Raw genomic sequence first — 23,611 nt, 5'->3', positions numbered from 1 at the left:
CCTTTTAGAGCGTTCGTTAAGAAAGCCCCGGCTCCTTTCAGAGCTGGTTAAGTATTCACTGCAGCGTTTGTTTTGGATGGCAGTGCTCTGTGGTGGTACATACAGAAGTGAGGTGTAGAGTGGCTTGTCTCCCTCCTGCACTGTGCAAACTTTTTCCTTAAGAGTCACTTAAATTCTTTGTAAAGTCATCACATCTTACTCAAGGTCCTACTCATGAATATCCCAACAGTATGCATTTACCTGCCATACAGGCCTGAGGGACAGCCAGTAGTGATGTCTTTGAACCTCTTTGTTGTAGAGATGCACGGGCGGAATCGGCAGATTTTTGCTTCATACATAATCAGCAACTGCCCACTTTTTATTTTAGCCAATCTGTTTTACAATTTTATGACATCAATTCTGTAAGTTAGGTAAGCACACTTGCTCTACTGCTGCTTCACCTACACACCTACACTTCTACTGTGCAGAAGTCAGAGACCACGCTTGAATTATTTAATTTCCAATCCAAGTAATTAGGCTGCTAATTACTAGTTATTCCTTTTTCATGAGATATTTCTGATTAAATATGAAAGGGAAAGTCAAAGGATAATAAGCAAAACAGCAGGAGTTTCCAAAACTAGAGAAATCAGTGAGATGGGACAGACCACCACAACCACCAGAGCCCAGGCCTCAACATCATAGAATGTGTTTGGGATTGTTTGGATCGCAAGAGGCAGAAAATGCAACTGAAGTTTGGAGGTTTGGATAAACATCCCTGCAAATTTGAGGAACTGAAAGTGTTCCAAAAAGAATGGAAGCTGCAATAAAGGAAAAGAGTGGACACACTAAATACTAGAAGTATGAGTAATAAGTTTTCTTTCTTTGTCTTGATGCTGAAAAATGAATAATTTGTACTTAATGGCCATTTTAATTCAAGTTCTAATTATTATTTAATTCTAAATTATAATTTAAATAGCCTCTGACATTTGCAGGGTGCATGCCAAAATGTTGTAGTGTAATAGTGCATAGTGTATTGTGCTAAATTGTGCCTCCTACATTTGATGTAACACTTGATTAATGATTTTAGTGCATTAGTTTTGATTAATGTAAAGTAACAGATTTTCTTTTATGAATTTAAAATGCCAGTTTGACTCATTGAAGAACAGATAATGTTACTATACTGCAACTATCGCTAGTCAATGTGCTGGAAATGTGCTAGTGTGTTTGTTAAAAAATCAGTCAAAATCAGCCATCAGCCAATTTAGCTGTAAATACATTGAAATTGGCCATAAAAATATATGATCGGTGCATTCTTAATAAATACTACATTTAGTTAAAAACGCAAAGGCCAATACATGAGCTGACACTTCATGTAGTTTTATAAAAGCTACCAAGCAATTTATAGTAATTACTGAGTTTTAAGATTAATAACCAACTCATAAGCCCAGAGTTTAACCTTTAGAAGTTGCTGTTATCAACCGTGATGATTAAAACATTGAGGAATTTGAAACCTTTTAATTCTAGCTCGTCAAGACAAGCAGACAAGGAGACTGAATTTATAATCAACACTGTTTGTGTTCTTTATTAGAAGAGAAGATAGAGTCGTATGCAAAAGTTTGGGTGCTCTTAGCCATATTAAATGTTTTGTTGATTTTCGAAGTGAAAATAAATACACACATCCTCTACATATGATGATGACACATTTGATATTTTATTTATTATTTCTTTTTTCTTTAATGTGTTAAACTCAGCAAATAAATAGAAATTGCGCAATAAAATTAGCAGAAAAATGCTATATTTAAGCTCAATGTGGAGGATGTGTTCATATTTTTTTCCACTTATTTTTAATTCGACCAGGGGAGTTCAAACTGTTGCGTAAGACTGTGATTATAATTTGAACTTGATGGAAAGGTGGCGTGTTCACAGTCTGTTTTTTTTTTATGGGAAGAGAAACATGCTTTAAATCAGGATGTATGTAATTGCTATGCAATACATTTTGTACAATTATATTTAAATAGTGTAGCAAAATGATAATAGTAGTAATGGTAATAACAGTCATGGGGGCACTAAGGCCTTTCAATACAGACTAGTGATCAATACCTGAATGATATAAATGCATTTATAGCATTTCTCAGACCACCTTTGTGCTATTTCTGGCTGATATTTTTCAAAGATGCTGTGGAAGGCCGGGATTCTTCTTTTCCCTCTTTTGTCCATCTACTGAGAAACACTGCATGTTTGTTTTTTTTGTTTGTTTTTTTTTTTCTGTAGGATCTAAAGATAAGAGAAACAGAAACCCCCTTCCTGCCTCTGTCTTCTCCTACCTTTTATTCAGCCGACCCACGGCTTGCCCACCAATCGATGCTAAAAGCCTGATCTAGACTCCTCCGGACAATAACAGTTAGCCAGCCAGACCTCCCCAGCACCCTCACCCCCTCCGCACGTCCCATCTGCTTCTTCCCCCCACATCCCAGCTTCCCTCTCACTGCGCTACAGTAACCGAACACGGGCTCCAGCCGTGTTAGCATCTCTTTCCTGCAGTGCTGGCTGAGGAAAAAGTCAATGTGAAGCTCTGTTCAGGTTTCCTGTGGATCTGTGAACTTGATGGGACTCGGGATGATAGTGGAGAGTCGTGTCTGAGAGTGCCATTTATTTATTTTTTGTCCAGTGGCTTTACGAAGCTCAATAAATCCACCCAGTACACTACAACATAGCAGCTGTTTGTTAATCTGAATGGGATCAATAGCAGTGTCCTGCTACATCCACTCCATCAGCTGAAGAGGCCTGAAAGCAGAACTATGCACTCTAAAGATGGGCAGTATGGCAGAAAAACTAAATCATGATATTTTTTTACACTGTGCAGTAGTGGTATTTTTACACTATACAGTCGAGTTTTCATTTTATTTATGTATTATAGCTGCATATAATTTGTTAACAAATTAATAATCAGAACATGAACTAATTTTAGTTGTATAAACCCTATATATATATATATATATATATATATATATATATATATATATATATATATGGAGGAAATCTTTTTTCTACAGTGGTAACATTTTGTTTGTTGAATAACTGAAAAGGTCAGCAATCCAGAAAGAGGGTTCTAGACTTCTGTTGTGGTCTAAAGGGTTGAAACAAAAAAACAAAATAGTATGCTCGATTAATTGTCAAAACAATTTGATAACATTAGAGGAATCCATGGTGGGGCTGGACAATATAACAATAAATATCTTTATCATGATAATATCTACTTTTCTGAACATGTTATGGCTATCGTCATACTTGTAGAACACTGACCAACTGCTGATTTCATTAGAAAGAGAACAAGATGAATCCTGTTCACCTGGATTTAGTATAATGCAGCATGCAAAGTATTGAACCAAAACCATAGTATTCACAGTTTTGGATACATTTTTTTAAATGTAGCACTGCTGTTTTTGTCTGTTCCGATTGATCTGATGTCGTAAAACAACAGCTGGAAGTATCGCGATCTCATGTTTTTGACATATCACCCACATCTAGTTAGTAGTGTATGCAAATTTAGCCTAACTTTGCTAGTTAGGTATAGTAGATAGCTAACTTTTTCGCAGGCTGCTTCTTTTGCCACCTCCTTCACTCTTTCTCCCTCTCCCCCTTCCCCTGACTCGAGGCTTAAAATTAATATATTAATAAGAATGCTCAACATCTTTTAACACAAAGTCAAAATATACTTTGATGGGTTTCCGCCAGGTCCCAGACCACTAAAGTGTAAGCTATGTGTGGGAAATAGGGTTTAAGAAGTGCTATCGACTCAGGGCAGTGTACAGTATTTTCACATACTGAGCAGAACTGCATCCAATCAAGCAGGTCCAATTACGCCCGTGATCACCAACAACAAGTCAAGGCCTGAGACAGTTACGCCGCTTCAGAGCCCTGGCTAAATCTCATTTTAATGAAACATGGAACACTAACAATGCACATCATACACTCAGCAAAGCTTACTGTGATGTAGTTTATTCTCATAACTTTGTTATATTGTCACATTGTCCAGCCCTAGTGCTCTTCTAGGCTAGCTTTGTGATGTGGTTGTTTACGCAAGGCAGTAAAAGTAGGATATTCTTACTCTTCTCCATTTCAAAGCATCATCTCATGGGCTTGCAGTGATGGAGATGCGTTTTAACAGCAAACGAGAGGCAATTAGGATATTCCCAAAGGGAGTATGTTGAACTCGTAGAGCCTGATTTACTAAAGCACTTTGCACATATATTTTTGCTTAGATTAAATGAATGGTGTGTTCACAACTATTCTCAAAGATTAGGCACCTCATTTTCCAGAACAGCTATTTGCTTCAGTTTTTATCGTCATTGCGCGTGTACTCAAGAGCACATTTTAATTACAGTTTCTCTACTAGTCTCTAGGTGCTATTAGGACAACAGTCTATCCCAGCATGAGCCATACTATTTATTTTCATTCATTTCAGCTTTATTTGTATGCTTTTGTTTTTTTTTGTTTTTTTTTAGTAGTAGACACAAAATAACTATGCCGAGGTTCAGGCTGTGTGTATTTATTTTGCCATGTTTATGAATGAGAACAGAAATCCAAATCACGCCTCATGGCTTGCTTGTTGATTCTGTACACAAACTCTTTTCCCATTATGTAGCCCAACAGACTGTTTGATATATTTTGTCTGTTTTATTAGAAATGTCTACTGCTTACTTCCAGTCTCAGGCTGCGGCATGAGCTCCACTCACCTTAGGATTCCGCTGTATAGGCGTACAATTACAAACTGTAGCCCATCTGTTGTCATTTGTAATTTGGCACAGACTCTTTACCACATTTATTGTGTCAGTTTCTGGCCACAGGACCTATTTGAGTGGTGGGCCGTTCTTAGCACAGCAGTGACACTGACATGGTAGTAGCATGTTGGAGTTGGATCATGTGTGACTGCTAGGTTCAGAGTGGACCACCACCCAAACATATACAGCCAAAAGCAGCCCGGTGGTCAGAAACTGATCCCTGATGAAGGGCTAGAAGATGCCAAGGACAAGTGTACAACAGATGGTTCACAGTCTCTAACTGTACACCTTTAAGGTGGGCTTACAAGGCAGAGGTTTTAGTGTCCTGTGAGTACATATGCATGCATAGACTAATCTAGTCTGATATCATCTGTACTTTAAGTTTAAGTTTAGATCAGAGAGTGGGGAATTTTAGACATGTGATAAATTATTACATGCATTATATTCTTTTTACTAACAGGTTCTATGCATTAACTGGGTAAGTGTGAGGTACAATCTCCAAAGTACTAGATAATTATTGCTGAGTAACATGGTGGTAAGTTCCACTGAGTTGCACTGAAATGATTTATAGGTTCAGGCTTTTAACCTGATACACTGCAAAAAATAGTATCTTATTAAGTGAAATTGTCTTAAATTTAGTCGAAATGTCTAAAATTTTCCAGTTTGGGGTGATTGTGCACTCATTTTAAGATTGTCTTGCTTATTTTTACACATTGTTTACTTGCTTTAGGTGATTTTTTAAGTAAAATGATTTCACTGTACTGGCAGATAATTTTGCTGATTTCAAGCACATTTCTTTCAAACAAGCAAAATTATTGCCAACATAGTGAGACAAATTTATTTAATAAATCAATTAAAGCAGGTAAAATATGTCTAGAAATAAGTAATAAATAGAAATAAGAAAATAAATAAAACTAAGCTTACAATTATTTATTTGGGAAATATATTCATTGACTATATTTAGATAATTTTACTTGGTAAGACACCATTTTTTGCAGTGTATAGGTTATACTCATGCAAACATGTTCTCACTAATTTTCAATGTAATACCACATGTTTAAGTACCAGGTAATTATTTTGGACATGATGGAAAATTCCAAAGCCATCTATCTAAATTACACTGAAATGCCCAGCAGGTTCTAGATGTTAACTGGGAAAGTATGTGTTATAAACTCCACAGTACTGTATAATTATTTGGGGTAAAAAGTACAGAGTAGTTATACAACTTTTAAAAAAGTATGCCAACAAATTACAAAGAGTCTTTCATATTATAAACATTGTGTAGGACAGATAAATAAAACTGAATCTGGACTATAAATGAAAACGATTATTTTTACTGTGCTTTTAGATGGACTGTCTTTGCATTCATCATTATTTTTCTCAAAATAGGACTTTAGAAACTGTACCTCACACTTATCTGGCTAATTTCTAGAACACAGTTAATATCTAGAACCTTTTTGACATTTCAGTGTGTAATGTTTAATTATACTGAATGTAATTGCAACATATTTCAGTGTAATTTACTTTAATCAGATGATTTAAACTGTCTCAAAACATATCATCATGTTACCTAAAATAACTCAATATTTTGTAGTTTGTACCTACTTAGCACTTAGAACTTAGGGAACTGTAAAGAAAAGCATTTAGAAAAGCATTTATTGACACACCAGATGAAGTGAGGGTGTTGTAATCATTTTTAATGACTGTATACTCAGTTCTAAAACCTGACTGAGTGCTTTTGTTTCCAGCTGTTTTTCTTATGTTGACATATTCACAGACAGATGTCTCAGCAGACTTGGCTCAGAATGCTAAACGCTAACTGAATCCTACCAGTTTTACACACTAGTTTATTTGCCTGTATCTGTCTTGCAAGCAGCAGCAAATGGGTGGCAGAGTTACGAGCCAGCTTCTAAGGTGTGTGAGAGCACATTTCATTTCAAGGTGATTAAGGGTGCTCTCGCTAAAGCTCTGAGAGCCAGACTATCTAGTCTGACAGAATCCCCTGCTGACACATCTCAAAACAGCAGTCAAGATTTAGGTTTCAAATCTTTTTCATTCCATTGCTGGTCTGCTTTGATGTAGTATTTTCATATATATTGTATAGATTCTTAGTTAATAGTCATTCGTTTTAGAATTTGTGCCAGTAAGAATCCTTGCAGTTACTTTTAAACTGAAGTGTGTGAGGTGGCCTGTTTGTTTTTGTTGAGCCTTTGGAGTGAAGACTGCATGTTTCTGAAGGCATGCCAGAAAGAAGACTCAGAGCATGACATCTACACTTTCACATGTTAGATAAAATGTCACATGTTCAGACAAAAGATGGCCAGTTTAAACACAGTCAAAAGACTTTCACTACATGCATTAGAATTTTTTAATGTTCCACTTTAAAGATAGTTCTACTCTACAGATTTGTATAGATCACACTGTATTTATTCAGTTTCCAGCTAGTACAACTATTAAGTACAACTAATTCACTTTTCAGTATCAGGACAAAAAAAAAGCAGAAAAACGTACATTAAAAAAAAACAATATCATATTTTTCAGTACTTACTGTGTCCACTCTTTGCCTTTATTACAGCTTCCATTCTTTTCTGTAGACTTGCTTTCAGTTTTTCAAAGAAATTTGCAGGGATATCTTTCCATACCTACAAAGTTCAGCCTTAGTTGGTTGTGTTTTCTGCTTGTCACAATCCAAGTAATCACATTCAGTGATGTTGCGATCTGGACTCTGGGGTGACCAGTCCATTGTTATGACAACATCCGATTTGCAGATTTTCTAACTTTTTACCTGTTCGCTATGGAGCCCCACTGGTGCCATCCTGTAAAAATAGAAATAATGCGTTGCCACGACTCAGTGAGGCATTGGGAACGGGATAATTAAGTCATGGTCATGGCTTAGTAAAATGTGGGAATGAGATCCTAATGTGTGGCCATGACTAAGTAAAGCATGGGAATTAGCTAATTAAGCCTTGACCATACTTAATAAAGCATAATCTGGTGGCCACGACTTAATTATCTCATTCCCATGGCTCACCAAGTTGTTGGCACGCATTAGGATCTGGTTCCCACGTGTTAATATGGCTTGGCCATGCATTATTTATTTAGTTATTTTTGCATTTATACAGGCTGCCACCTGCAGGGCTCCATAGTTTCCTTTTCTCAGTAATGACTTTTAAGGAGTCCCTTTTATCTGTATCATTTTCTTAAGTCTACTTTTGGAAATTGCTGTGTTTTTGTCTTATGGAAGTGTGTTATTGTATATCTAATCTCCTCAGAAATATCTTCTAAAAAAGTACATATCTTACATATAATGGCTGTTTTTCCTGCTTTCCCCTTTCCTTTAGTGTGTTATACAGCTTTGTGTACATGTAAAGTTACACGGCCCAAAGTACACGCCAGACAGACTAACACTGTCCCACAGAAACCACTTTTCTCACTGCCTGAAATGCCTGGAATTCCAGCCATTTTCCTTTGTTACAAGATGACACAACCTTGTAATCCTTGTTGTCCACTCACTGGCAAGCTTGGCACACCCTCACACAGGAGAGCTATGAGGTAAAAAACTTACCACTCTGAGACCTCCTGCTTCAGTGTAGTTGGTGAAAGTGGATCTACCAATCTTGTTCTACCTGACTTTCAGGATCAGACTCTGGCTTAAACTGATACAGTAGAGCTGACACCATTGTAATAATAGCCACAGTAGTGTAGGGCTATTTGTGGCAGGATGCCACAACTGGAAGTTTACCAGTCAGAACAGAGTGAGTATGATAAACGTAATGTTGGAAAACACTGAAAATGAGCTTATTAGTTCCCCTTTAAATAAACAGTGAATGCTCTCTGACTTTTACACAGTACTGCTCTTTTTGTGACACACTTCACTGCTGCTGGTTGTGAATAACGTCCCAACGGCAGTGAAGTAACTAGAGCGCAAAGAACACAATCAAGAATCAGAAGTGAATCAAGCTTAATTTAGCCAATATCTGTTCATATGTGCCTGGATTGGCCTCGATCTCGATCTACTGGCTTGGATGAAGCATCTCGAATAAGAACAATTCTAATAGTGCCCAGATAGTTCATAGTAGTTAACAGATAATTAACTACAAGATTAATAAAGAGGTTCATTGGGCTCAAATACAGTTCAGGACAATTACTTCTGTGTTGCGGTACGTTCGTGCTACCTCTGGTGGTGGAGTTGATCGCTTGGGGCATGCAATTAAAGTTTTATAATGCATTCTCTCCAGGTATCAAAGTTATTGAAACAAGCAGTGGTACCAAACTAGCCCCACGCTCCAATTTCACCTCCTTTGGTGCGGCTTTAATTGATCCCTGTCAGACACAAGCACATTCACGCAGCAGTTAATGCCAGTTGGTGTGTAAGGCAGGTTGTGCTGTGCAGTTGTTCATCTTGTTTTTTGATACACCCATCTCTTTTTTTCCCCTCTTCTCAGGCCCCTCTCAGTTTGCCTTTATAGGCAAGATGTGCTGTGCAGTCATTCTGATATACGGATCCCTTAAATTGTACCCGGCTGTAATATCATAGACTTTAATTGCTTAGTCAGAGCCGCATGATTAAATGTAGATGAGGCTGTTATATTGCAGAGTATTGTTGATGTTTGTTTTTTTTCAGTATGTTTCTAAAATAAAATCGTTTATAGAGTGGACAGAGAAGACCCCAGAGTCTACTTGTATCAACTCTGCATCTGAAAACAGCGTGGATCACTCTGTACCCATAATTCTGTACGTCGATGCCAGGACGCGGCATCAAAGTTGGCCCCTCTGGTCCTCCGTGCATCAGCGGAGGTATTAAAGGCTGCGTTTTGGAAGCATTTGTGTCACGCTCCTCCTATCGCCCTCCTGCAGCACGAAAACAGACTGAGGCCAGCACTTTTTAGAGCCACCGTTGAGGGAGGCAAGATGATGACAAAAGCGAAAGAGCTTGGCAAAAGAAGGGGGATGGGGAGAGCATGGGGAACGAGGGATGGCCAGTAATTAGGTCCGCTTAATTATGATTTTCTGAAAAGATCAGCGCCCATCCGCTTTCACTGTACCTTCGAGCTCTTTCTCAGCTTCTACTCCTCTCTTTGTCATTTTGTTTTTTGATACATCCATCTTTTTTTCCCCCTCTTCTCAGGCCCCTCTGAGTTTGCTTCTTCATCCATTATCCTCTCTCCTCCTCCTCCTCCTCCTCCTCCTGCCCCCCTCTCTCTTTTTTGCTCGTGCATTCATCTCCAGTGTTTTCTTCCCTGTTTTCTTTATGGTCCGGCTCACTCTTTCTGTGGTCGGTGGTAGGAATACACAAGGGACTTTAAGCTTCACCACAACTCTTTCATAACCTTCAACAGCCACAGGCGCTAATTAACTTCTCTCTCTCTTTCTCGCTCTCGCTGGCTCTCTCTCACACGTACACAAACAAGTGAGCGCTCGCGCCCCATTAAAAAACGGCAACACATGTACTTACATACACTAAAGGGCACTCAAACGGCGAGAATAATGGCTTCCTTGCATTAGCCTTGAGTTGGCCGAGTCTGTTATGAAGGCGTGCGCGTGTGGAGTGAATGAGCTCCTTTTCCATAATGAGGTCAAAGCCGCTAATGCACTCTACACTCGGCCTGTTAGACAAGAGGATTTGCATGCGCTAACCGAGAGAAAGAGAGAATAAATACATTTGCGAAATGCCCAAAAAGCGAAGACTCAACCGCCAATTATAGCCACCGCCAAGCTGTTTGTTAGTGTCGTCATGTGCTCCCCTCCTCGTTCTGGGTGTGTGATTATGTTTATGTATATGATGACCTTGTGCTCGAAGGCCTGACAGCAGTTAACTCTAATAGCAGGCTACCGTCAGTGACAACAAGAGCATATTGTGTGTTAATTATTTCATAGTTCATTGAAACAAGCAAAGAAATTGGGTAACATTTCACTTAAACTCTCTCAGTTCAGTAATATTTAAGTGTCTTGCTACCGTTCGCGGTAATGTTTGGTATCATGACAGTATGTCACAATATTATGTATGCTAATGTTTGCTTTGACCTCCAACATTATGACTTGTGATAACATATAATGTCATAGTCATGGGAAACACATCATCCTTACTTTTGTCCTGATTTTAGTTTCATTTGCTTTCTTGGATAGAAATACCACTCATTTTTTTCCATTTTGTTGGTAAGCATTTCAACTTAGACTGTAGAAAAAAGTACTGTGCAGGTGCAGTTTAATATAAATGCATCCTCAAAGGTCTAGCAAAGCTTTTAAAGTCCAGCTGTGTATCTTAAAAAAGGTTTTTCTCAGGGGAAAGACGCTCATTTGCACTTTTTCATAACCTCATATTTTAAAACAGACATTACAGTAAATAAAAAGCTGGAGACAAGACAGGGTGTGTGGAGTTAATACAACTTTAAAAAATATTATTTGTGTGAAATATGATGCAGTTATGTTCATTACCTAAACGCACTGAAGACATACCATTGATGGTACCACCCCAGTGACAGTTTAGTATCTTTTTTAATGACATTGTATGTATTTGCTTAGTGGGCTTTGCAAGGCTACTTAACTACACTGATAATTGGAGACTGTACTGAATTCCCAGGATCGATATCAGGCCAACATTGGAGGACAAAAATAACAAGCCTAGCCTTAAATATCATATATTACTTTGCTTTATGTCAGGGGTTCTCAACCTTTTCCACCCCAAGGCACAACTTTGTATAACTACAAAGCATAGTCACACAGGAAAACTAAAGCCAACTTGTTATAATGCAACTTCTTTTTCTTAAATGCTGCCACTGAAAACCTAAATTTAGGTTAAAAAAAGATGAGATTGGCCATTCCTGTTGTCAGTAGGTTTGCAAAAGTTGCACCTTTGTTAAAAGAAACATGAAACATGGAAAAAAACTCATGCTTGTAGTGATGTCACAAGGTAGATGTGATTTGGAGCTGCAGTCCAGCATGTTTTCACTGAAAATAACCCACTGGCTTTTCCAAAAGAGTAACTGTTGGGTCTCGAAGTTTCTCTTTAGTCTTTTTGGGGTTCTTGTGATTCATTTGAAACCACACGCCCCTCACTGGGCTTTTGGATTAGCATCGTCACAATTAACAATAATGATAAATCTTACTTTGTCATTGGCTTATCAGTTTGAGTTTAACCACTCAGATCGCTGATGGTGTTCCCAAGATCACGTCTGGCCCCGGAGGACTTCCACATTATAACATTAGCATGAGAACATACGCCAGCAAGTATTACACTAGACTTGGAGTTCCTTTCTTTTGCGCACATTTGCATCATACATGTTTTGAACTGGATGCAGAATTTGTACACACATCCTTTCGGACCCACAGCATTGAGTTGCCTTATTACAGTGGAAAGACAGACAGAAACACCTGTGGAAATTTTTCTGATCTGAAACAACAGTGGAGCTGGAGATTTGCTGGTCTATCAGGTCCTGCACAGTTGTCTTTTTTTATTTTAATTAAGCTCTTCGTTTGGAAACTCCTGTTTTTTCCTTGTCTTGGATTTTCCCTTCCTTATGTAAGTAGATTGTGTTGTATCTAATATAGAAATCTATTTCTAAATAGTAAAAGTTCTGTCGTGGTAATACTTGAAGATGGACAGCTGTCGTTTAATGGCTGATTCTAAATTGGAATAAAGCTTATGTCGCTAGCTGTTGATTGAGTGAAAGTAGGTCCAGGTTGCGCTGCTTTGGTAATTTCTTTTGCTCCCATGGCTAATTAGTGCTGCTGTCAGGCCTGTGTGTATGTGTGTGTTCAGAGTCAAATGAAAGGTCGGCGGGTGCTTGTATCAATTGCGCGAGCGTATTTTCAAGCGAACAGGCATCATTACGCGGCAGTGTTTGACATTGCCGTGATGTTTTTACTGTCTCTCGTTCTCCTCTGTGGCCCGGCGGCCAATTAGTGGGGCGAGAGAGCCTGGCTTAGAGTAGCACTCACGGACATGCTAGCACCCCTCAGCCAAATCAAATTAGCCAGCCTCCTCACAAATGAGCAGCTCAGTCTATTACCAACCACTGACACCATGGCACACACGCACTCTTGTATATATCTCCTCTCTCTCTCTCTCTCTCTCTCTACCTCTCTCTATCTCTCTCTCTCTCCTCTCTCTCTATCTCTATCTCTATCTCTCTCTCTCTCTACCTCTCTCTATCTCTCTCTCTCTCCTCTCTCTCTCTATATCTCTATCTCTCTCTCTCTCTCTCTCTCTCTCTCTCTATCCTCTCTCTCTCTCTATCTCTCTCTCTCTCTCTCTCTCTCTATCCTCTCTCTCTCTATCCTCTCTCTCTCTCTATCTCTCTCTCTCTCTCTCTCTCTTCTCATTTAGTTATTCAGAACATTCCCTGTCGCTCAGAGAGATGTAGGTTGGGATTAAGCTGAGGGCCGAGGGAAAGTGCCAGCGTTGTGTGTGTGTGTGTGTGTGTGTGTGTGTGTGTATGCATGCGCATTATGTATAATTGGATTGGATGGAGAGCTCAGAGATCAGAAGTTTTTTTGTGGAGACGTTTGCTCTGCGGTCAGCAGAGGTCAGGAGGCTTGACCTTGGCCTTGTCTGTTTCTTCTGTCTGCCGTGAAGGGCCCTTAACAAGACGAGGCCAAATCCCTCAAAGACAGCACACTTCTGTACTTTATTCTTATGAATACAAATCTAACATAAATAATATGCCCCTCTGTCTCTCTCTCTCTCTCTCTCTCTCGCTCTCTCTCGCTCTCTCTCTCTCAAGTTCAGGTTAGCTTATGTATAGCTAATCTATATATTAAACGGTATTAATAAAACAAGACAAAAAAACTAAATACAAACCAAGATTAATGTATGATAATGCAACAATTAAGAAGAAAATGTGTTAATTATCTATTGATAATATAATGTTAATATAGTTTATGTAATATTGAAATAAAAACCTATTGAATATGTGTAGTTTATAATAGGATTGAGAAGGAAAAAAAGGACATCTATATTGCATATATACAGTACATATATAAAAGGCTGTGGTTTGATGGTCACTCACTATCCCTCTCTCCTCTCTCTTGCTCTCTCTCTCTCTCTCATTGTTTCTCATCCCCTCTTTTCTTCTCTTTCTTTCTTAATCCACCCATCTCCTCTCTCTATCTCTCTCTGTCTGTCTCTCTTTCTGTCTCACTCGCTTTTTCCCGTCACTGTCCTCATCTCTATCTCTCACACACTCTCTTTCTTTCTCTCTCACTTTCTCTTTATTTCTCCCTATCACTCATTCTTTATTCCCTCTTTTCCTCTCTCTCACTCTCTCTCTTTCTCCCTATCACTCTGCTCATCTCTCTCTTTCTCTATTCTCTCTCTCTCTCTCTCTCTCTCTCTCTCTAGGCTAGGCAGGATATGAGAGATGCATTTTTGCTTCCCTCACAAATGAGCACATTCCAGCAGCTATTCTGGCTCAAATAAATAAAAAATTAAGTTAATATTCACATAAAAGTGTTTTCCCATAGCCTAATAAAAGGCAAGTGTGTGCCAGCTCTAACGAAATACAAAAGCAGGTAGAAATTGGGCTGAAAATCTAGTCATTTGAGAAGATACCAGCCAAAAAAATGCCAAAACCGACTCTTCTTGGCACATCTTTTGAAGCAATAAGAAAAGAATCCCACAGGTTTTTGAATTTGTAAATAGAAAATGAATTCAGCTCCAATGATAAAGCGTCCTGGGTGAATTGGAAGCGTATCGAATCCGTCTTCTCTTTTCATCGATTCGTTTGCGTTGCACAGGCATTAGTCCCCTGTTTGAGGTTCTGTTGTCGGGGGGGCGTGTGTGGGGGTTGTGAGTAATGCTGTGTTACTGTAGGATAGAGTTAGAGCTGTGTCTGTGATTAGGTTTGAGCGGAGAGCTTCAGAGCTAATGTAATTAAGCTGTCAGTCAAAAGGCAGGGGCGTGTGGCTCAGCAGCGCTGTCAGTGCTCAGGCCACTGCACCATAGCATGGAAGAAGTAAAAGAGAAGTTTACTGAAGGAGAAAGACACAATGAGACGCCTCAGTGAGAAGGAAGACCTATTGCTAATGAAAAACATGTCACCCGTATCCAGCATTAACAACAGCTACATTTCACCGTTGCAGATAAGTTAACTCTTAGATGTCTGGAGTCTTTGTCATTTTGCTTTACATTCAGTATAGCTTAATGATTTAAAGCTGCACTATGTAAGATTTGCAGATTTGGAGACCTCTGTGGTGGAAATGTGCAATTGCACCTGACGAGAACAAGAACATTTTGTAATGTTGGTTGTTTTCAGACCCCTACCAGCAGATGAATCTGATCATTTTGAATGTGTTGAGAGAGCATTCAAAGAGTATTTAGTTAAAACTTGGTCAATGATGTGTCTTCCAAAGATGTGAGTGAGTTATTGAACTACTATTATAATCAAATCTTCATTAGTATAATGTTCTAATCGAGCCGGCTCGTCTTTTTGAGCCTGTGCATAATGTTAATTCTTAAAAAATATATAACATGGTCCAAAAAGGCTCTGAGAAATCTGACCAAACAATTCTGAATTTTACATCCTTATTTCAGGTTTTACAGGGTGTTTACAGGTTTCACAGCAGTACCCACACACCATATTTTAGCCTGTTTGAGAAGTAATGCTACTACTTCAATTTTCTCCCCAATTTAATCATATCCAGTCCCACCCACTAGTTAAGACTCTCCTAGTCACACAATACCACCAGTGCTAGGAGGGTGAAGGCTAGCACAGGCTTCCTCTGAGACCTGTGAAGTGCCACCACATCTTTTAGAACCGCCGCACATGCACCATCACTGGACAGCTGAACATGCTCAGAGGAGAACGCTAACAGATGCCTGTGCTGACTAGCATCATGCTGAGTAATGGGGGGCCCCAGCCTACCCACTCAGAAAGCGATGCCAGTTGTGCTGTCTTGAACTCCCGGCTACGGCTGGCTGTAGCATCACAAGGGATCAAGCTTGCGATCTCCTGATGATAGAGCCAATGCTTAGATGGTTGCACCACTCTGGAGCGCTACTACTAATTTTAATGATAAAAAAAGTATTACAAATTAGAAAAGAAAAGAAAAATCTGGGTCCAAGCCCCCATGAGCAAGCCAGTGGCGACAGTGGCAAGGAAAAACTCCCTAAAAGAGGAAGAAACCTTGAGAAGGAACCAAGACTCAGAAGGGGAACCCATCCTCCTTTGGTCATATGATCATCCAAACCTTAAAGCTGATGATATTGGGAATGTACATGCCTGTTAATTGCCAGTTTATTCGTCCTGTGGGATCTAGCTTTTCTGACCTTATCTTATTTCACCTCCTTCTACCACCCACACCAAGTACATTTGTACAAGACTCTCTCAAAGTATCTATGGTTACTCAATTTTTAGAAGTGTTTAGTATGGATAAGCTCACTAAGAGACTAAATCCATGAGACAGCTTTGGCCGAAAACCTTTTGTCCCACCACGATTTGACATCTGACTGGAATCATCAACACAGCAATCACCAGTGAGTTTGGTGAAAATCTGTAGGTAATTTCAAGAAAACCTGCCTTGATGTTTTTTTTTCTGCTGCAAAATAAAAAGCAAGAAGCTTTCAAGTTACAATAAATCAATAAGCTAGTGAGAAATAATTCATGTCAAAATACATGATCACTGAGTTGTATTGTTCTGTCTTTCTCTCTGCTGTGATTTAAATGAACATTTAGAAATGTTTGACTTGAAATATACTTTTCTCTCATTACATTTGCGTTATTTTTGATTCGTCTATTTAATGAATGTGCTTCTCAGACATGAAGGCTGCATTATCTGAATGAACATTTACTAATGGAGTGGTTTCATTTTTTAAGGGAAGCTGACTAAAGGAAAAGCTCTGAATGCATGAAAGGTGACTGAATGGATGAGACAGCATATACATTCCCTGCTGATGGTAGTGTTTCATTTTCAGGTGGTGTTTGAGGGTATCCGTGGAGACGGTTTTGAGGGAGACATCGCCATCGATGATGTTTCGGTTACCAAAGGGAAGTGTACACAGGAGAAACTGCCTGAAACAGGTCAGTACATCATCACTGCAAACCAGACGAGGAAACATCCGCGGTACAATTCTGACAGCAGTAGCTGTTATAACCGATTTAACTCGGGACTGGAGATTTAACAACATAGGTGATAAATCTAATTTACACAATTTTCTACTTACCCCAAGAGTTGTCAATCAGTCACAAGATGTTTTGTGTCTGAAGCTTCCTTGGATTTGCACTAGATTTGCTATGAGAAAGCTTATGACCACCAAACACCACGATTAAAGCATCACACAATTACCTACTTTGTTAGGCAGTCCGGACTAAATCTAGCGTTTATGCTATTTGTCATGTTGCGTAACATTCTGTTGCACAGCATTATCGCAGACTCATTGATTTCACAGAATTCACAACTTTATATCCTTTTTATGTTTTCGTTTATCAGTGTTCTCTCACTACAATACCCAGCATGCATTATGCAAATGCATCATAGAGCCACTGGGAATTCGCCCCTCAGCAATAAAGAAATCCACTGATGTACCATTCATTTAAAGGGTAATAAATACAGACACTGTATTTGGCTTCCTAGCAGTAACATTAGCCTTCCTTGCTTCTTTGTGCATTCACCATCTAGCGGAGTATAAGAGAAAAAGACATTTCAAACAGCCCGCTCTAATGCATCCACCCCTAGGCGCTTGTAGTTTTTCAAAAGTTCCTCCTAACTTCAAGATTCTTCTGAAGGAGGTTTTCCTTTTCCATTTGGCCACAGTGCTCATTTAAATAGACTTGCTTAGACATGGAAAAGTACGTTACAGAGCTAAAAACATTAGTAGCAACAAATTTTTGTCCACACTTTTGTCTGTTGTTTGTTTTATAAATATACACACACATACACACATATATTGCCAAAAGTATTCGCTCGTCCACCTTCACACACATATGAACTTGAGCAACATGCCATTCTTAATCCATAGCGTTTAATATGATGTCAGCCCACCCATCGCAGCTATAACAGCTTCAACTCTTCTGGGACCGCTTTCCACAAGGTTTAGGAGTGTGTTTATGGTCATTTTTGACCAGAAGCGCATTTGTGAGGTCAGACACTGACGTTGGACGAGAAGGCGTGGCTTGCAGTCTCTGCTCTAGTTCATCCCAAAGGTGTTCTGCCGGGATGAGGTCAGGATTCTGTGCAGGCCAGTCAAGTTCTTCCACACCAAACTGGCTCATCCATGTCTTTATGGACGTTGCTTTGTATACTGGTGTGCAGACATGTTGGAACAGGAAGGGGCCGTCCCCAAACTCTTCCCACAAAGTTGGGAGCATGAAATTGTGCAAAATCTCTCGGTGCTGAAGCATTAAGAGTTCCTTTCACTGGAACTAAGGGGCCGAGCCCAACTCCTGAAAATTAACACCACACCATATGTATACAAACTCATATATATATATATATATATATATATATATATATATATATATATATATATATATATATATATGTGTGTGTGTGTGTGTGTGTGTGTGTGTATGTGTGTAAATGTATATGGCTGTATATAGTATATAAAAATTGTGCACTATACTTATGGCTTATACTAATTAGTGGTCATAAGTTTCCATTTCATGTTAGGAATATTAGCCTCATAGCTCTACTGCAAAGCTAATTCAGCAAACTTCGGACCAAAAACATGTCTTTGCTGATTTGCCACTTGGGAAAAAAATGATTTTTTGCAGAATTATTGCTTTAAGCAAGGGAGAGAGCAGGAAAGAAAGTTAAAGAGAAAGAGATAACTGGAGCATAAAGAGAGTAAAATGGTGAACCAGCAGTTTTTTGTTGCTCAACCCAGTTAAGCAGTATGATGTGTAGAGAAGTAGTAGTTGTGATTAAGTGCCAGCCATGTCAGTAAGAGGGAGAAGCCCCTTCTGCGTGGGGGCTGCTGAGGCAGCTGTAAACGCAGCCAGAGCCGCTGGGGCATGGGCCTGTGCTGGCAGCTCTGCCCCCCTGCTCGCCCCAGGGAGGACCCCACAGCCACAGCAGAGTCATTCCTCCTGAGTGCCAATCTTGGCACAGGATGGCTATGAAAACGGGCACAGCAACAGGAAAAAGGCCCATGCCAGTTCTCTGAGAGAGCAGGCAGCCAGCCAGAGTGCCATCGCCATCTATCACATTCACATCTTGAAGAGAGGAAGCCTCATTTTTGCACGAAAAGGGCTGCACAGTGACAGCACTCATACCATTGCTCTGCTTACATATTGTCATATTGCAAATAAATTTTAGTATGTTTTAACTTTTACATCACAGCTAACTTTTTTGCCAATATTCATCAAAATATACATCAAAATGGTCTCTAATATGCTCCAATGCAGTGCCCCTTTACTGTAAAGTGACACCACATCTGTACATGAATTTATCATGTGAATGATGATGCATAAACATATGCACAGTTAGCATTTTATATTATTATATTATACCCCAAAATGCCTTATGGTTGGTGCAAGATGACCTCCTTCTAATGGAACGAAGCCTCTAAAGAGAATCCTGAATTAAGTGTCATCTGATTTTTAGAGGTGAAGCATCTCAGTGACCTGGCTTTCAACTCACTTACACACTCATGTTTAGCAGGCTGAAGGTTCTCCACAAGGTGGAGCTATTAGCACTTAACTGCACTGTTAGCACTTAACTCTTCATGCTTCGTAAGAGCATCATATCACTGAAATTGTGTGCCCTTGTTACAGTATAGCACACTTAACATAAATACCATTCTAATCAATAACATTAATCAATTAAACCAATCACTATTAAAATTTTATCAGTCAGAGTTCTGAATTTTGAATGGTTGTTTATGTTTGCTTAGCTGCTATCACATCCACAGCAAAGGCAGCATGGAGCTTCTTTCACAGTGATCTATTTCCACATGCATTTTGCTAAAATGTTACTACTACTACTACTACTACTACTACTAATAATAATAATAATAATAATAATAATGATAATAATAATGACTTTATGTAGGCCTGGCTTATTTCAGCAAGAAAATGTCAAACCACATTCTGCATGTATTACAACAGCATTACTCTGTAATAAAATCCGGGTGCTAAATTGACCTGCCTGCAGTCCAGAGTTGTCACACACTGAAAACATCTGGCGCATTATAAAATGAAAAATACGACAAATGAGACCCAGAACTGCTGAGCAGCTGAAATCCTACATCACACAACAAAAAGAAAACATTTCACTTTCATAACTACAGCAGTGTCTCCTCAGGTCCTAAATGCTTCTAAATATGGTAAACATGCCCCAACTTTTTTTGGAATGTGTCGTTGGCATTAAATTCAAAATGGCCATATATTTTTCAATAACATCTCTGAGTTTCAATATATGTTGTCTTTCTAGTATTTTTCTTTAAAAATATAGTCTATTTGACTTGCATATCTATTTTTATTTAAATTGTGCTCAGTATCCCAGCTTTTTTGGAAACTGATTTAGTATTTAGTAGGGAAAGATGGCAAGCCCACTCCAGGTAAGGGGAAAGGACTTGCCCCAGGTGGAGGAGTTTAAGTATCTCGGGGGGTCTTATTCACGAGTGACGGGAAGAGGGATCGTGAGATCAACCGCAGGCTGGGACAGGCGGCAGCAGTTATGCGGTCTCTGTACCGGACTGTAGTGGTGAAGAGGGAGCTGAGCCATAAGGCAAAGCTCTCTGTTTATCGGTCGGTCTCCATCCCGACCCTCACCTATGGTCATGAGCTGTGGGTAATGACAGAAAGAATGAGATCACGAATACACTATTTGATAGGGTGAGGAGCTCGGCCATCCAGGAGGAGCTCAGAGCAGAGCCGCTACTCCTCCACATTGAGAGGAGCCAGCTGAGGTGGTTCGGGCATCTGATTCGGATGCCCCCTGGATGCCTCCTGGTGGGGGTGTACAGGCATGACCTACCGGGATAAGGCCCCGTGTTCATCCTAGGACCCACTGGAGGGATTACATCTCCAAGTTGGCCTGGGAGCGCCTTGGGGTCCCTGGGAATGAGCTGAAAGAAGTTGCGAGGGACAGGGTCATCTGGGATTCTCTGCTCTCCCAACTGCTACCGCGACCCTATCTGGATTAAGCGGTCAACAACGACGATGATGATAGGGAAGGATCCATGCTGCTCTTTTTCAGTAGGGGCTTCACCAGTACCATTTCAAAAGTATCTGGAAAAGCACCTGATGGCAGAATACAGTTCATAGTGGTTAAGTCATCATTTTAAACACAATCAAAAAACATATTAAGGAATGAAATAGTAATAGGGTCAAGATCACTATGACCAATTACTTTGACAGCAGATTTAAACAAGCTGATTGTGTTGCCAGCAAGACATTAGGTCTTAATTGAAAAGTGCAACTGATTACCCTTCAGAGTCCAGTTTAATTAATCTCCACATCCCCTGCATAATCATATTTTTAAATGATATATATGTGTGTGTGTGTGTGTGTGTGTGTGTGTGTGTGTGTGTGTGTGTGCGTGCGTGTGTGTGTGTGTGTGCGCGCGTGTGTGTGTGTGCGTGTGTGTGTGTGTGTGCGCGCGCGTGTGTGTGTGTGTGTGTGTGTCTAAATGCATATATCTCTGTACACTACTGTTCAAAAGTTTGGTATCACTTTTTACATTAATAATTAATTGTATTCAATAATAATGAAATACTATATCTAGACTCCAGAAGGTATTCTAAAATATTTTATTTAACACTTCAAGTTTTGAAATGTTAAATAAATGATAAATACTGTAAATATTTATAGTAATTTCTTGGGAAGTTATTTGCCTTGAGATTTGTGTCTGTAACCCCTCCTTGTAATCATTATTTCTAGCTGCTCATGCTGCCATGTCTTAGTATATATGCCTTGGATTGCTCTGTTTCTATGCTATGCAGTGTTTGGTGTTGACTTCTATGCTGTTAGATCTGCTGGTTCAGGTGTTTAAGTGTTTCCTGGACTTTAGATTTTTCCTAGAAAAAGTATATATTTTATTTGCCATTTCTAATGAAGATCCCTGCTTTTCTTGTTACTTCTTGCCACTTAATTTGTCAGCTTGGACTACTGATCATTTCAGAATTTACCACAACAGGTCTGAGTGGCTCAGAAGAACAGAAAGAATAAAAATCCTATCAGTAAAGGAAAAAATCCTTTCCTAAATAATGTAAAAGTATCTGAAAATTAATATTTTTATACAAAAAAACAAACCAAAAAAAAAAATACTAGACATCACACAAATTGAAACTTTGGTGCTTTGGTGCCACAAATAATTTGATATAGCACCAAAAAGGGTTCTTCTGTTGTAACAAGCTTAACATCATAACAATAGCAGAACCCTTTTCATGGTATAGAGAACCATTATCACAATGTTTGTTTATAGAACCATATACAGCAAATTCTCCCTCAATTTGAAGAACTATTTTACCAGGCAAAGAACAATTTAAGCATGCAGATGGTTCTTTGAGTATTCATGGTTCAATATAGGACTATTGTCTTTACTAAGGAACCCTTTTTTAAGAGTGTAAATGTTTCTTTGAGTGGTAGTTGTTCTATATAGAACCATTATCTTTACTAAAGAACCCTTTTCTGAGTGTATAATGTCTTTTCCTAGTACTGATGTATAGGTCGTTAGCACATTTTCAGAGTTCTCAAAAGAAAAAAACATCTAAACCACTTCAGACTTTAGTGAGTTGTAGATGGTGGTCAAATGGTGTATGATGTAAAGAAACAAGGCAGAGCTTATACACAAGCAGTTTTACTTCTTTTCCCGCCACGTTACTCTCTAAAGCACTTTCCTCGAAAGAGTCTGTCACAGACCAGCACCATTTCATTCATATCAGCACAGCTCCTCCCTATAGAGTGTCTTATTGTTTATACAAGAACAGTGACGGAGTAGTGAGTCAGAAAAACATGTGTTTTACGCAGCTGCCAGTTGAGCTGTGTATGAGCTAAAAGCTTCGCTGTAATGTATAAACTCTGCTGAGATTTTGTCCCAGTTGAGACAAGAGCATCCAGTGTGAGCAGTGAAGCTTTCTGCATAAGGAGGATGTACTACACCAGTCTGAAATGAGAAGTGTCTGATATTCACATTTGTTTTGGTAGCTAGCCCAAGCTTTATTGGAATTGGAATTTTTACATTAATAATTAATTGTATTCAATAATAATGAAATACTATATCTAGACTCCAGAAGGTATTCTAAAATATTTTATTTAACATTTCAAGTTTTGAAATGTTAAATAAATGATAAATACTGTAAATATTTATAGTAATTTCTTGGGAAGTTATTTGCCTTGAGATTTGTGTCTGTAACCCCTCCTTGTAATCATTATTTCTAGCTGCTCATGCTGCCATGTCTTAGTATATATGCCTTGGATTGCTCTGTTTCTATGCTATGCAGTGTTTGGTGTTGACTTCTATGCTGTTAGATCTGCTGGTTCAGGTGTTTAAGTGTTTCCTGGACTTTAGATTTTTCCTAGAAAAAGTATATATTTTATTTGCCATTTCTAATGAAGATCCCTGCTTTTCTTGTTTTATTGGAATTGATCACATTTTGAATTTTATGGATTACACTTTATATTATACTTGTTATAGGAAACTACTTCGTTTCCTATAACAAGTTTTATTTTTAATGCATTTTTCTTTCAACCACAGCTAATCTATACCATTTTTTCCTTAATAGAGAAGAAAACCTGCTGACTACTAAGTGCTCAAGTCGCCTCAGTCTCAGCCTGAGCTCCAGAATTGTACTCTGGTTGCGTTGATAATGTCAAGTACCTCTCAGAATAGCCATCATAGCTGCTTTCTTCACTCTGTCAGTGGCCAAGTTCTCACCATCTGTGTTCCTCACAAATCTCAGGACATTTCCT

General features: G+C 39.0%; 1 protein-coding gene across 1 annotated transcript in view; it reads left to right on the top strand.

The window, feature by feature from the left end:
* The window catches only part of LOC108426141 (MAM domain-containing glycosylphosphatidylinositol anchor protein 1), a 339,434-nt gene that overhangs the window by 300,871 nt on the left and 14,952 nt on the right, over nucleotides 1-23,611 (top strand). The window contains exon 17 of the mRNA XM_017695434.2: nucleotides 16,672-16,777. Coding sequence (XP_017550923.1) covers nucleotides 16,672-16,777 — 106 coding nt within the window. The remainder of the gene's footprint in view (nucleotides 1-16,671; nucleotides 16,778-23,611) is intronic.

The sequence above is a fragment of the Pygocentrus nattereri genome, chromosome 5 (assembly GCF_015220715.1).
Source record: "Pygocentrus nattereri isolate fPygNat1 chromosome 5, fPygNat1.pri, whole genome shotgun sequence".
In the NCBI taxonomy this organism is placed as follows: Eukaryota; Metazoa; Chordata; class Actinopteri; order Characiformes; family Serrasalmidae; genus Pygocentrus; species Pygocentrus nattereri.
This window is presented reverse-complemented; position numbering and strand designations above follow the sequence as displayed.